The sequence below is a fragment of the Protobothrops mucrosquamatus genome, unplaced genomic scaffold (genome assembly GCF_001527695.2).
Source record: "Protobothrops mucrosquamatus isolate PMUCROS unplaced genomic scaffold, P.Mucros_1.0 scaffold167, whole genome shotgun sequence".
NCBI lineage: Eukaryota > Metazoa > Chordata > Lepidosauria > Squamata > Viperidae > Protobothrops > Protobothrops mucrosquamatus.
Window position 1 is genome coordinate 468,897 of NW_015386529.1, and position 13,371 is coordinate 482,267.

The following is a 13,371-nucleotide window of genomic DNA, read 5'->3' on the forward strand; positions in this document are numbered from 1 at the left end:
TAAGTTGCAGCGGTGGCGGCGGCTTCTAGCTTCGCTACGGCGAAGGCGTCCTGGATCGCGGAGAAGCCCGGGGCTCCGGAGGAGTTCTCACCTACATCGTCCACAAGGGACGACTCGGGAACTCAACTCCTACCTCGGGCAGCTCACCTATCCCCCTAAGCCCAGGGGAAAGGTATCAGGCCGTTTGACAGCTGATGCAAGCTGTCAAAACGGCTTTTACGTGGAAACAGGCGGGAGCAGCAAACAGCTGCGTCCAGCGAAGTCGCCTGCCACCGGAAGTCCCCTGAAGAGTTTTTCTGTATTGGAATTATTAAGACTCTTTTGGATGGGCAAGGTTTATTATATTCATCAGGTGATCTCTCTTTTCCTTTGAGAAACAGTTGTAGTTAACATTTTTAATCTTCTGAAAAATACTATTTTGGGGAATTAAATATTGAAAGCATGCTTGGAATATGGATTTTAGAAAGTTAACAATCGACTAAGGGTTGAGATGGCTTGCAATTATAATTTTGAATTAATTAGAAGAATTCTTCCTGTGGGAAATGGTGATTATTTGGTTTTTAAAGCAGAAATATGATAGTGGGATCCTGAAGGTTTGATATGATAGGGAGATAGATGATAATTAATTTATCTCATTAAGAAAGATTGGGGCAAAAATCTTTGATTGATATTTTTGAATTTTGGTCTTCAAAATTACTTGATATGATAAATAGATCCTGGGTCAATGAAGTTACAGAAGACGAAGAAGCTACCATGAACAAGTGTGAAATTAATTGGAATGTGGACTTAAATGTGTGAAGCAAAGAGAAGGATATGGAGAAATATATTCTAGATATACAAACAAAACTGATGGACATTTTACTGCTTAAAGGAATGTACAATTTTTGAACCAGAGTAATTATTTGAATAACTTCTTGCTGGATTCACAAGAAAAGTCTGAGGAAGTCCTGAAAAACTTTATGAAAAGTGATTTAAAAAAGGACAAAATGTATATAATAGATATACAGAAGAGGCATGCTAAAGTTATGAAAGATCCTTGACTTGCCCCCTCCTCTAAATAAAGATGAATAGAAAACAAGCCTTGGGATTACATTTGATGGGGTTAAAATTAAGACTATTAAAAATTCAGGGAAGGAATACAAAGTTGGCTTTTTTGATAAAGGTTAAAAGAGAAAATTAGTTATATCTGGTTTCTCCTACTGGATTTTGTGATAAAGAATAAATAATGGACTTTTGGATTTGGTTTTTTAGCTAGGAGATGAGTTATGTGGTGAAGAGAGCATATATATATATATAAATGTGGTAAGATACTAAAATTATTTTTACTTGTTAGGATGACAAGTTCCTTCTACATTTTTTCTCTGTTTTTATATTTTTATATTTTTGGTAGTTTGTATTAGTTTTTATTGATTCTAATTGTAATTCTTGATAAAATATTTTGGGAAAAAAGTAAATTATTCAGGTATGTGCCCTGCTTCTGAACCTGGAGTTGATAAGGTATAAATGTGATGATTGGAAGATCCTTTAGATGTTCTCAAAGTCAATATAACATTCAAGAAGAGTTCTCCTTACAGTTAGATGTGGAACAGTGTCTGGAACATTGGGAAGGGGCTGGTGAAAATCTTAATTTGTTATGTTGCCATCTGAGATGCAGATTACAGCTTCAACAAGAAAACTATTATAACCTAGTCTGTGGAGAATGGATATATTAAACCTTATTTATTCATCCCTTTCGGCCTCTGACTGCTGTTTATATTTTTAAAATCCAGAATTAGATAATGAACAACACCTTGCTTGCTTCACTATACAACTTTGAAAGAGAAGCATATTAATAGAAATGAAAATCATGTTATCTTACTAAAAGTGTTGTTTCCATTTATATATAAAAATAATCTTGCAATTCTTTTTATATATAAATGGAAGTAAAGTGAGATCTGACAGTTATAAATAAAGAGCAATTTATTATAGTCAGGATTAACATAGAAAAGATTTAAATTTGAGAAGGGCCACTGTAAACTGCTAATTAACAGCATACTTTTATGCAGTAGTTTTGCCCTGATAACGATACCAGATTAAAAATCAACATTTCCATACTCAGGCCTCAAGAGCGTATGGATGTATTTGAGCCTTCAACTTAATATTTTGCTGATGTAGGTAAAAATCAAAGAATCATGCACTTTTTTTTGGAAGCAAGTCATTTTAGAATCTATGGCATAAAACAATGGAATTGTGAAACTTATGGCACTGAAGGGATTTCTAAAAGCTGTATGCCAGAAGTCTAAAAGGAAAAAAAGAAAAGAAATTCTGTTGTTATGCCCAAGGGTTTTGGTGTACTCAAAATATTTTAATAAGTATTGTGAGGTCAACCAGGAAGTCTTGGAAATTGTTTTCTTATGGCAGTTCTATTATTTAAGTATGCTTCATTCTAGCATATGAGATCAGGTTAAAAAAAATATCTAAGTTTAGGGCAATAAGACATCACAAGCATAAATTTTGGGTGGTAATGATATTTACTTATAAAAATTGTGCTCCATTTTAAACTGGTAAGAAATGAGCCTATCTTGTAATCATATTTTATATTATTATTATTATTATTATTATTATTATTATTATTATTATTATTATTATTATTATTATTATTATTATTATTATTATTATTATTATTNTCTAAAATATAAAACCCCTAACAAAACCCAATCAAAACTACGCCAGGCCGGCCGCATGGAACAGATGAGTTTTCAGGGCTCGGCGGAAGAGGCGCAGGTCCGCAATTGTACGTAGGTCAGGGGGCAGGTCATTCCAGAGGGCAGGAGCTGCCACAGAGAAGGCTCTCCCCCTGGGGGTCGCCAGCCGGCATTGGCTGGCTGACGGTACCCTAAGGAGGCCCTCTCTGTGGGAGCGGACTGGTCGAAGGGAGATATTTGGTAGGAGGCGGTCTTGCAAATACCTAGGTCCATTGCCATGGAGCGCTTTAAAAGTTGTTACTAACACCTTGAAGCGCATCCGGAAGGCCACCGGCAGCCAGTGCAGCTCGCGCAGGAGAGGTGTTACATGGGAGTATCTAGAGGCCCCCAGGATCCCCCGCATGGCTGCATTCTGAACTAGCTGGAGCCTCCGGGTGTACCTCAAGGGGAGCCCCATGTAGAGAGCATTGCAATAGTCCAGGCGGGAAACGAGGGCTTGAGTGACTGTGCGTAGGGCATCCCAATCCAGAAAGGGGTGCAACTGGCGTATCAGGCGAGCCTGATGAAAAGTCCCCCTGGCCACGGCCGTCACATGATCGTCTAAAGACAGCCGAGCATCCAGGAGGACACCCAGGTTGCGGGCCCTCTCCGCGGGAGCTAATGACTCGCCCCCGATAGCCAGAGATGGAACCAACTGGCTATGACGTGACGCCGGAAACCACAGCCACTCGGTCTTGGACGGGTTGAGACGAAGCCTGTTCCTCCCCATCCAGACTCGCACGGCCTCCAGGCACCGGGACATCACTTCCGCGGCATCGTTGGGTTGGTCCGGGGTGGAGATGTACAGCTGGGTGTCATCTGCATACTGATGAAACTCCACCCTGAAACCACGGATGATCTCACCCAGTGGCTTCATATAAATGTTGAACAGGAGAGGCGAGAGGACCGACCCCTGTGGTACCCCACAAGTGAGGTGCCTCGAGGTTGACCTCTGCCCCCCTGCCAACACAAATTGCATCCGGTCTGAGAGGTAGGAGGAGAACCACCGTAAAACGGTGCCCCCCCAACCCCAACCCCCCTAACTGGTGCAACAAGATACCATGGTCGATGGTATCAAAAGCCGCTGAGAGGTCTAGCAGGACCAGGATAGAGGAACACCCTCTATCCCGAGCCCTCCAGAGATCATCAACCAACGCGACCAATGCCGTTTCCGTGCTGTGCCCAGGCCGGAAGCCGGACTGGCGCGAGTCTAGATAGTTTCTTCCAGGTGCTGAGGGAGCTGTCGTGCCACCACACTCTCAACAACCTTCGCAAGAAAGCAAAGGTTGGAGACAGGCCGGTAGTTGGCCAAAGCAGCTGGGTCCAGGGAGGTCTTCTTGAGGAGGGGCCTCACCACCGCCTCTTTCAAGGCGGCCGGCAAGAACCCCTCACTCAAAGAAGCGTTGACGATTCCCTGGAGCCAGCCTCGTGTAACCTCCCGGGAGGCCAGTACCAGCCAGGAGGGACACGGGTCCAGTAAACATGTGGTGGTGTTCAGCCGTCCCAGCATCCTGTCCATGTCCTTGGGGGTCACAGGATCAAACTCTTCCCACAAAATGGACTCAAGACCTGCCTCCATTGGCCCGCCTGAACTAGTCCAATCGGAGGCTAACCCGGCCCAGATCCGATCAATTTTGTCATGCAGGTAATACCCAAATTCCTCTGCCCGACCCTGCAAAGGGACATCCCGGACCCTCTGATGAAGGAGGGAGCGGGACACCCTAAACAGGGCGGCAGATCGGTTACCTGCAGACCCGATAAGAGCGGAGAAATAGTTTCATTTCGCCGCTCTTATTGCTACTAGGTAAGTCCTTAAATGGGACTTTACCAATTTCCGATTGGATTCAGAGCGGGTGGCCTTCCAATTACTCTCTAGGCATCTCTTCCGACGCTTCATCACCCTCAGCTCCTCGGAGAACCAAGGAGCCAAGGTATAAATGTTTGTAGCTAGTTTAATCATATTGATCCAAATAATACTTACAGATATATTCAGGATCTTGGATGCAGTCAGTGCTATTTTAAGTTTCTTTTTTTCTCCTAACATTTCACAGATTTAAAAATTCACCTGGGTTTGAAAATTATATTGGCCATATAACATCAGTTTGAAAATGTGTCGGTCCTCCTTGAGTATTTGCAACAAATTATGCCAATTTTGTTCTGCATCTTGATATTTATTTATTTATTTATTATACCAACATGCATGATTCTGCAATCATCATGTGATTCTGGAAGGCTAGCAGAAGCTAAAAGAAAAAATAGAAAAGTGAAAACTTACTTATAAGTCATAGGTTATATAAATGTGTAGATTAATTTTAAAATACCTGTATTATTTTGCAGATGGACAAAGCCTATTTTGAAAAAGGGCTATAGACAGCGCCTGGAATTATCAGACATTTATCAAATCCCTGCTTCAGATTCTGCTGATAATCTCTCTGAAAAATTAGAAAGGTATGTATTACATATTTGGAAGCATATAATGTTATTTATCTGCCAATTGTTATTTTTTCTCCTACCTTTTCTCTTCGAATATTCTACATGGCATATGTTAGTGGTCTCTTATTTTATTCACAGAAATATAATTCTATAAAGGTGATGGGGTTGAGTAAGAATAACACTTATTGTTACTCAATAAATTCTGGAGCTGAGTGGAGCTTAGAAACAGGCTCTCCTCAGTTCAGGTCCAAGGCCCTGACTCCTTATTACCTTTAATACAAACTGCATTGTAGTCATCCAGATATCATAACTGATATAGTGCTGATTTCAAAGATACTAATGACAGTATAATCCTTCTTTATGTCCATGTGCCTTCAAGTCAACCTTGACTTCTGGCGACTGCTTGGTCAAATCCGTGCAGTTTTCTCGGCAAGGTTTGTCATTGCCTGCTTCCTAGGGCTGATAGAAAGTGACTGGCCCAAGCTTTGTGCCTAAGGTGGTACTTGAATGCAAGTCTCCCACTTGATGCCTTAACCACTACACCAAACTGACTCTCTATAATACAATCTCAGGCATATGTTCAAATGTAAATCTTACTTAGACATTAATACTTGGATTGCAGCATTAGTTCTTCAAAGTAATTATTTTCATATACATAATACAGAAATTACTTTGAAAATAGCCTTCTTTCCCATTATGTTTGTAAGCCATTTGGAAATTAAAAGACTCTTAGGATCCCAGTCCAGTGAAAAGCTTTTTAACAAATCATTCCTAATATACCAGATCCAGTGAAAAGCTTTTTAACAAATCATTCCTAATATACCATCAAAACTTCAATTTATATATGGTAATGAAAATGATGAGGATGAACCATTTTCCTCACATCCTATGATAAATAAATCTCTACTAATTTTCAAGTAAACAATCATTTCATGGTTGGATTTTGTTCAAGGTAAGTATATGAACCAAATCTTATAAGCCATGGTTATATGGATAATCATTATGTGTAAGTCTTGAAAAATGGGATTTGTTCAATAAACCTTGATTTAAGAAAACCAAGGCATAGTACAATGTGTGAATCAACATACTATCATTGTAGATTTTCTGTTTTTCCTCTCAACTAATCTCTCACATTGTTATAGAATTTTTGGATATTTTTTACATTCTTGAAGAGTAAAAGGTCTATCACAAATATATTTAATTAATCCAGTTAGAATTGTTCTGAAAAGTGCCCTGAATCCCATTAATTCTTCTAGCATATCTGAACCAATCTGAACCTCTTAAGTACTTTTATGAACTGTTCTTATTGAGTCAAAACTATTTTATTGTCCTTAAGATATTTAAGGAATATGAAGTATAAAATTCAATTATTTATGAGTCAAAAATTCTGTAGAACTCTGAAATATTCCATTTCTCTCTTCACTATGCCAAGTCTTCTCCAAAATTATGTCATTTCAATGCCATGTCTGGAATATCCAAATCATTTCTGGTTTGTAGGATTTATTTCTAGAAATCATTAAACCATTCCTGAAACAGCATGGATAGCAGGACATTTGGCCTGGTCGAGAGATAATTTGTCTTATTTCTAGATGAGTGAACTATGTACATCCAAATGTATAGTTCTTATAATAGTGTATAGAATATCTAATATTTAAAATCCTCTAATTATAGATGATATTAAATATATAGTTGTTTGTGGTGAGAGAAATCCAAGCTCCAGGAGTCATTGTAGTGCATAACTTGTTTTGCAGCTTTTGTTTCTCTGCTGTCAAATGTTGGTATATATTTGCTGAATCCTGGCTAGCCTAGCCCTTCTATCACAATTCCAATGAAATAGGGTTTTTTTAGATAAAGGTGCTTCCATAATCTGTTAAAAATGGTTTAAAAAACAAATTTAGGAATCTACCCAAGAATCAGACTAGGTCAAATTAATAAATCTAAGATCAGTAGATCTGGCCTTCTTAATTTTGGCCAAAACTTATTTTTATAACTAATGATTCTAAGATAAATACAAATAATATTTATTCAGCATGGAGTTTTTTCTAGTATTGTATTTCTGCTAATTAAATGGAAAACTTTCTCTGGTTCAAGGTAAAATAGTAAATAAGTAAGTAAGTAAATAATTATTTATGGAAAAATCTTACCCTGCATCTTAGATACTTAAAATTTATCAGAGTATTTATGATTATGTTACTCCTTTTTCAATGGAAGTTGACTAAAAAGTCATTCTGATCACAAACAGAATAACCTGGATTCTTGTTCATAAATTAGTCAGAGAGCTGGAGTTGCATAACTAAATGAATTACTGGTTTTGTGGACATTTGATGTTTAACTAAAAACATTTATCTTGTATAAAAAATATTTCACAAGTTTACCACAGAGTGAAATTTTTAATATCAGATCATTTCCTGGTTAGTTGCTTTATTTACTTGAAACAATGAATATACATTGAGAAGCATGATACATCCTACATAGCACCAAAAACAAATAGAAATGCTTGATGATTATTTGAATTTTTTTGAGCCCAGATATAGCTCAAAGCAATCATCCTATCAATCATGACCACATCTAATACCAATTGCTGGACCTGGGGAAAAATTGTGCATTGATTCGATACTCTGAAATTTCTCCCTAATTAGAATGATTATCCCATTGAAAGTTCTAGTGGTCTCCTTAAAAGATACAGCTTAAATAAATTCTCCATAAAACTACATTTAGCCTCTCCTAGACTTATGCAACTATTCTGCAAATAACAGTAATGAGGTCATGGTTTACATGTCTTCAGCAGCGGCTGAAGACCCTATGATAGGTTAATGTCTTAAATCACTTCTGAAAAAATGCTTTAGTACAGGGGTTCCCAACCAGGAGTGCGAGATGATATTCCAGGGGGTGCGAAAACTTGGGTTTTCAAAATTATAGTGTATATGCATAATTCATTGCCATTATTTTGAACTTTTGTAAGGGGTGCAAGAATATATTAGAAGTGTTCTAGGTGTGCGGGATATAGAAAAGGTTGGGAACCATTGCTTTAGTATAATCTGTCATATCAGTTGCTTTTTGATATTACTTAATTCCCATATTGTATTCTCAACCTAAACAAGAAGACTACACCAAAATAAAACACAATGGGGAGCAAACAGCTTCTTAAAAAAATGATGACCCCATACATGAACATAAAGAATAAAACTGATACACCCAAATCGAACACAATAATGAACAGTCTCTACAAAAAATGAGCCTATATACTGTATGTACCTAAAGAACAAGACTGATGGAAATCGGTCACTCTTAGAAGAAAACAACCAAGAGCAAAGTTGCTACTATCTACCCTACCCCACTCCAATGAAGCCCCTCTGGAACTGAACCATCGCTTTCATAGCATCACCCTGAAAGAAAATATATAGGCACTCACAAAAGAGCATTCATCAGTAGTTTCTAAAAAAAGAAGCACAATCGCAAGATTCCTGTGACAGGAAGAAAAGTATTCCCTAGGGAAAAAAAGGCAAATATGGTTGACAGGAGATTCAGTTCTTAAGGGAGCAGAAATTATAGTCTGCAGACCAGGCAGTCAATCTAGGGAGATATATAGTCTCCCTGGAGCAAAAATCAAAGATGTAACTGTGTACCTTAGTAAAATAATCAACCCCACGGATTACTACCCCTTTTTTCTCCTATATGTGAGGACCAATGACACAACAATGAATCTGAAAACAATAACAAGAGATTATGAACAGCTAAGGAAGAAAGTTAAAGAATTTGAAGCACAAGTGGTGTTTTTATCTGTACTTCCAACAAAAGGCCAACATCCAATGAGGGAGCAAAGGATTTTAGAAATGAACCACTGGCTTAAAACTGGTGTCATCAACAGAACTTTGGCTTCCTAGACCATGTTCTTCATTACCTAGATCAGGGCTTTTCAACCGGTGGTACGGTACCACTGGTGGTACGTTGGCACCTGGAAGGTGGTACACGTATGACAGGTTGAAAAGTTCTGTAAAAAACAAGTGTAAAAAAAGTGTAAAAATGGATGAGGTGAAGTGGCGGCAGTGCCACACAGGCTTGTGGGAAAGACAGCTGGAACTGCAGGAGGTGCTTCTTACCTATGTTTCCCCGAAAATAAGACCGAGTCTTATTTTATTTTTATTTTTTTTGCCTCAAAAAGAGGCATCAGGTCTTAATTTCTGGGGATGTCTATTATATCACCTCCAGCACCAACAGCACCACCCAGCCGGTCCACTTCTTCTGGCCAAAGAAGCAGCTGCATTCTGCAGCTGCATTCCAGCCTGCATTTTGCAGTCAGGCCTTTCTGGAAGGCCTATGCAGCCGAGTACTGAACTATGGATTCAATCCATGGCTGCAGTGGCCTTCTGGAAAGGCCTGTCACTGAAAAATGCAGGTCTGGCTGCAGAAGACACCAGAGAAGAAATGGGCCAGCTGCAGTGGCCTTCTGAAAAGGCCTGTGACTGAGAAATGCAGGTCTGGCTGCAGAAGATGCCACAGAAGAAATAGGGTAGTGAAGACAGACATAGTAAGGGAAATAGGTGCAGGGCACATGGGGCAGATCTACACCCCCACTCCCGTCCTAGCTTTATTTTTAGGTGTGTGCCTCGCCTCAAAACTAGGATTTATTTTTGGGGTAAGACTTTTATTAGGTCCACCCCCAAAAATCAAGCTAGGGCTTATTTTCATGGTAGCCCTTACTTTCGGGGAAACACGATACTAATAGAGAAGAAGTGATAGAGGGAGTTGAAGTTGCTGGAACCTTGGGCGAGAGTGACCACATCATACTGGAATGCAATATAATGCAAACACAAGCAATAGAATATAATCCAACCCGTATCTTAAACTTCAACAAACTCAGAAAGAGCCTAAGCAAAATTTCATGGATAAAAATCCTAAAGGGGAAAACAACTCAAGAAGCATGGGAAATACTGAAAAATATAGTCATAAAAGCCCAAGCCAACACAATATCACTAAAAAAGAAAAACAAGAAATCCAAGAAGAAACCAGCATGGTTGCACAAATATCTCTCTGATGAACTGAAAGACAAAAAGGATAAGTACAAAAAATGGAAAGAGGAACATATAACTAAGGCAGATAGCCCAAATCAGCAGATAGCCCAAATCTGCAAAGATGAAATCAGGAAAGCAAAGGCTCAGAATGAACAAAGACTTGCAACAAGATAATAAAAAATGTTTCTTTCAACATATAAATAACAAAAAAAGTCAAGGAAACAGTTGGTCCACTAAAGAGAGAAGATGGCAAAAAAAGTAATAGGCAGTAGATAGAAAGCAGAACTCATTCTTTGCATCAGTCTTCACACAAAAAGAAACTATAGACCAACCAACAAAAGCATAACTTTAAAGGACAGACTAGAAATAAAAATTAAAATAAGTAAGAAAATGGTAAGAGAACACCTGTCTGACCTTTATGAATATAAATCACCTGATGGATTACATCGCAGAGTTCTGAAGGAGCTGGCAGATGTTATCTCAGAACCATTGTATCATATCTTTAAAATATTTTGGAGCACTGGGAAACTACCAGAGGATTGGAAAAGAGCTGATGTGGTTCCCATCTTCAAAAAAGGGAAAAAAAGCAGACCTAGGAAACTACAGGCCAATCAACCTAACATCAACCTAACAGTACCTGGGAAGATACTGGAAAAAATAATCAAAAAACAGACCTATGAACATCTAGAAACAAATAAAGTTATAACTAGTAGCCAATATAGGTTTGTTAAAAATAGATCATGCTAAACCAATCTTATTTCATTCTTTGACAAAGTGACTAAATTAGTAGACCAGCAAAATGCTGTGGACATAGTATATTTAGACTTCAGCAAGACATTTGACAAAGTAGACCATAACCTACTTCTTGGTAAGTTAGCAAAATGTGGAATAGATAGCATCACCACCAGATGGATTTGTAATTGGCTGACAAACTGTATTCAACAAGTAGTCCTTAATGGTATTACATCTATATGGAGGGAAGTAAGCAGTGTGGTACCACTAGGCCCAGTACTCTTCAATATCTTTAATAACTTCATAAATGACTTAGATGAGGGAATAGAGGCATAGAATCAAAATCATGTGAAGTATTAGTACCACTTTATAAAGCCTTAGTACAGGGGTGTCAAACTGGCAGCCTTGGGCCGGATGCAGCATACGCATGCCACGCCCATTCTGGCTCTGCAAAGGTAAAAAATGTCATGATACATCATGATACATCACATGACATAATCAAGTTTGACACCCATGCCTTAGTAAGACCACACCTGGAATACTGCATCCAGTTTTGGTCGTCACATTACAAAAAAGATGTTGAGACTTTGGAAAAAGTGCAAAGAAGAGCAACTAAGACGATTAAAGGCCTGGAGACTAAAACATATGAAGAACAGTTGCAGGATTTTTGTTTAGCTAATCTAGAGAAAAAAAGGACTAGGGGGGAAATGATAGCAGTATTCCAGTATTTGAGAAGCTGCCACAAAGAGGAGGGGGTCAATTTATTTTCCAAAGCACCAGAGGGCAGGACAAGAAACGATGGATAGAAACTAATCAAGGAGAGAAGCAACCTGGAATTAAGGAGAAACTTCCTGACAGTGAGGACAATTAACCAGTGAAACAGCTTGCCTTCAGACGTTGTGGGTGCTTCATCAATGGAGGTTTTTAAGAAGAGACTGGACAGTCACTTGTCTGAAATGGTATAGGATCTCCTGCTAGAGCAGGGGGCTGGGCTAGAAGACCTCCAAGGTCCCTTCCATCTCTATTCCGATTCTGATTCAGTTAGTTAAGAAGTGATCAAATTCCATTTTGGTTAAAAATCTTATCAGAATCTAAATGTTGTGATTACTTTATATTCCATAAATAATTGTATTATCTGTTAAAACTAATTCTAAAAATGCATCATTCAGGGCTGTTGAATTACACAGGTTTTCAATGTTGGCTGACATGCTTTATTAAAAACAAAACAAAACAGAATTGAATTGTCTTTTTTTCCTTTTCTTTCCCTTAGTACTGGAAGCAATCCAAAACCATTATTTGCCTATTATTTGTTTAGTGGTCTGAAGAAGTACAACAGGTTTTTTTAAAACATACACTGTGACCTTTTTAATGAATTAACTTTCTGCAGAATGATGTATAACTAAGCATTTCCATCTGCCAAATATTTAACTGAACTACACTTGAACTTTTATTGAGCTATCATGTCACAGAGGATCAGGTCCTTGGGGTCTTTGCAAGGCTTTGAATTCAATGGATTCCTTAACTAAATCTCCTTGGATATCCTTGGGTGAAAGGAACTATGCTTTGGCCAAAGAACGGTTTATTTGGCCACATAATTCAATGTTCTTTTTTATTCCTCAGAGAATGGGACAGAGAATTGGCTTCCAAGAAAAAACCCAAACTCATCAATGCTCTTAGACGGTGTTTCTTCTGGAAATTTATGTTGTATGGAATAATACTGTATTTAGGGGTAAGTTTCCTTTTATTTCAGTTAACATATTGCAATATTATATACTTTTGTAACCTGCCTAAGAAATTCTAAGCAGTGTATTTGTCTATGCAGATTCTCAGTCTGGAGTCATGCAATCCCCTTTTGTGACTTTCTGACAAGCAAAATCAATGGGGAAGCCAGATTGGCTTCACAATCATGTTACTGACTTAACATTGGCAGTGATTTTGTGGCAAAAAAGTCATAAAATAAAGCAAAACTCACTTAACAAATATCTCACTTAGCAACAGAAATTTTGGGCTTAATTGTGATTGTAAGTTGGGGACTACCTATACATTTAAGCCAATTTTTTATCGGAAGTGGGAAATTTGTGGAATACCAGATTTTGTGGAATTTCAAATATCCATCAGTCCTAGACAGGATATTGAAGTTCAAGGATATTGGAAACTGTAATCCTGTATTTGGAAGGCTACAAATTTTCTAGTCAGCTAATTCCATCGCTGACTATAGGGGGCGAAACTTTGGCCCCCTCAGATCGGGTCCGCAACTTGGGTGTTCTCCTGAATTCACGGTTGACATTGGACGACCAGTTGTCGGCCGTGACCAGGGGAGCGTTTTATCAGGTTCGCCTGATTCACCAGTTGCGGCCGTTTCTGGACCGGGACGCCCTACGCACGGTCACTCATGCCCTTGTGACTTCCCGCCTGGACTACTGCAATGCTCTCTACATGGGGCTTCCCTTGAAGAGCACCCGGAGGCTCCA

The 13,371-nt window shown here is 38.7% G+C and overlaps 1 protein-coding gene across 1 annotated transcript in view; it reads left to right on the top strand.

Annotated features, from left to right (window-relative positions):
• Positions 1 to 13,371, top strand: part of CFTR (CF transmembrane conductance regulator) — a 103,692-nt gene that overhangs the window by 7,723 nt on the left and 82,598 nt on the right. The window contains exons 3-4 of the mRNA XM_015813550.1: positions 5,029 to 5,171; positions 12,521 to 12,629. Of these exons, the coding sequence (XP_015669036.1) occupies positions 5,029 to 5,171; positions 12,521 to 12,629 (252 nt within the window). The remainder of the gene's footprint in view (positions 1 to 5,028; positions 5,172 to 12,520; positions 12,630 to 13,371) is intronic.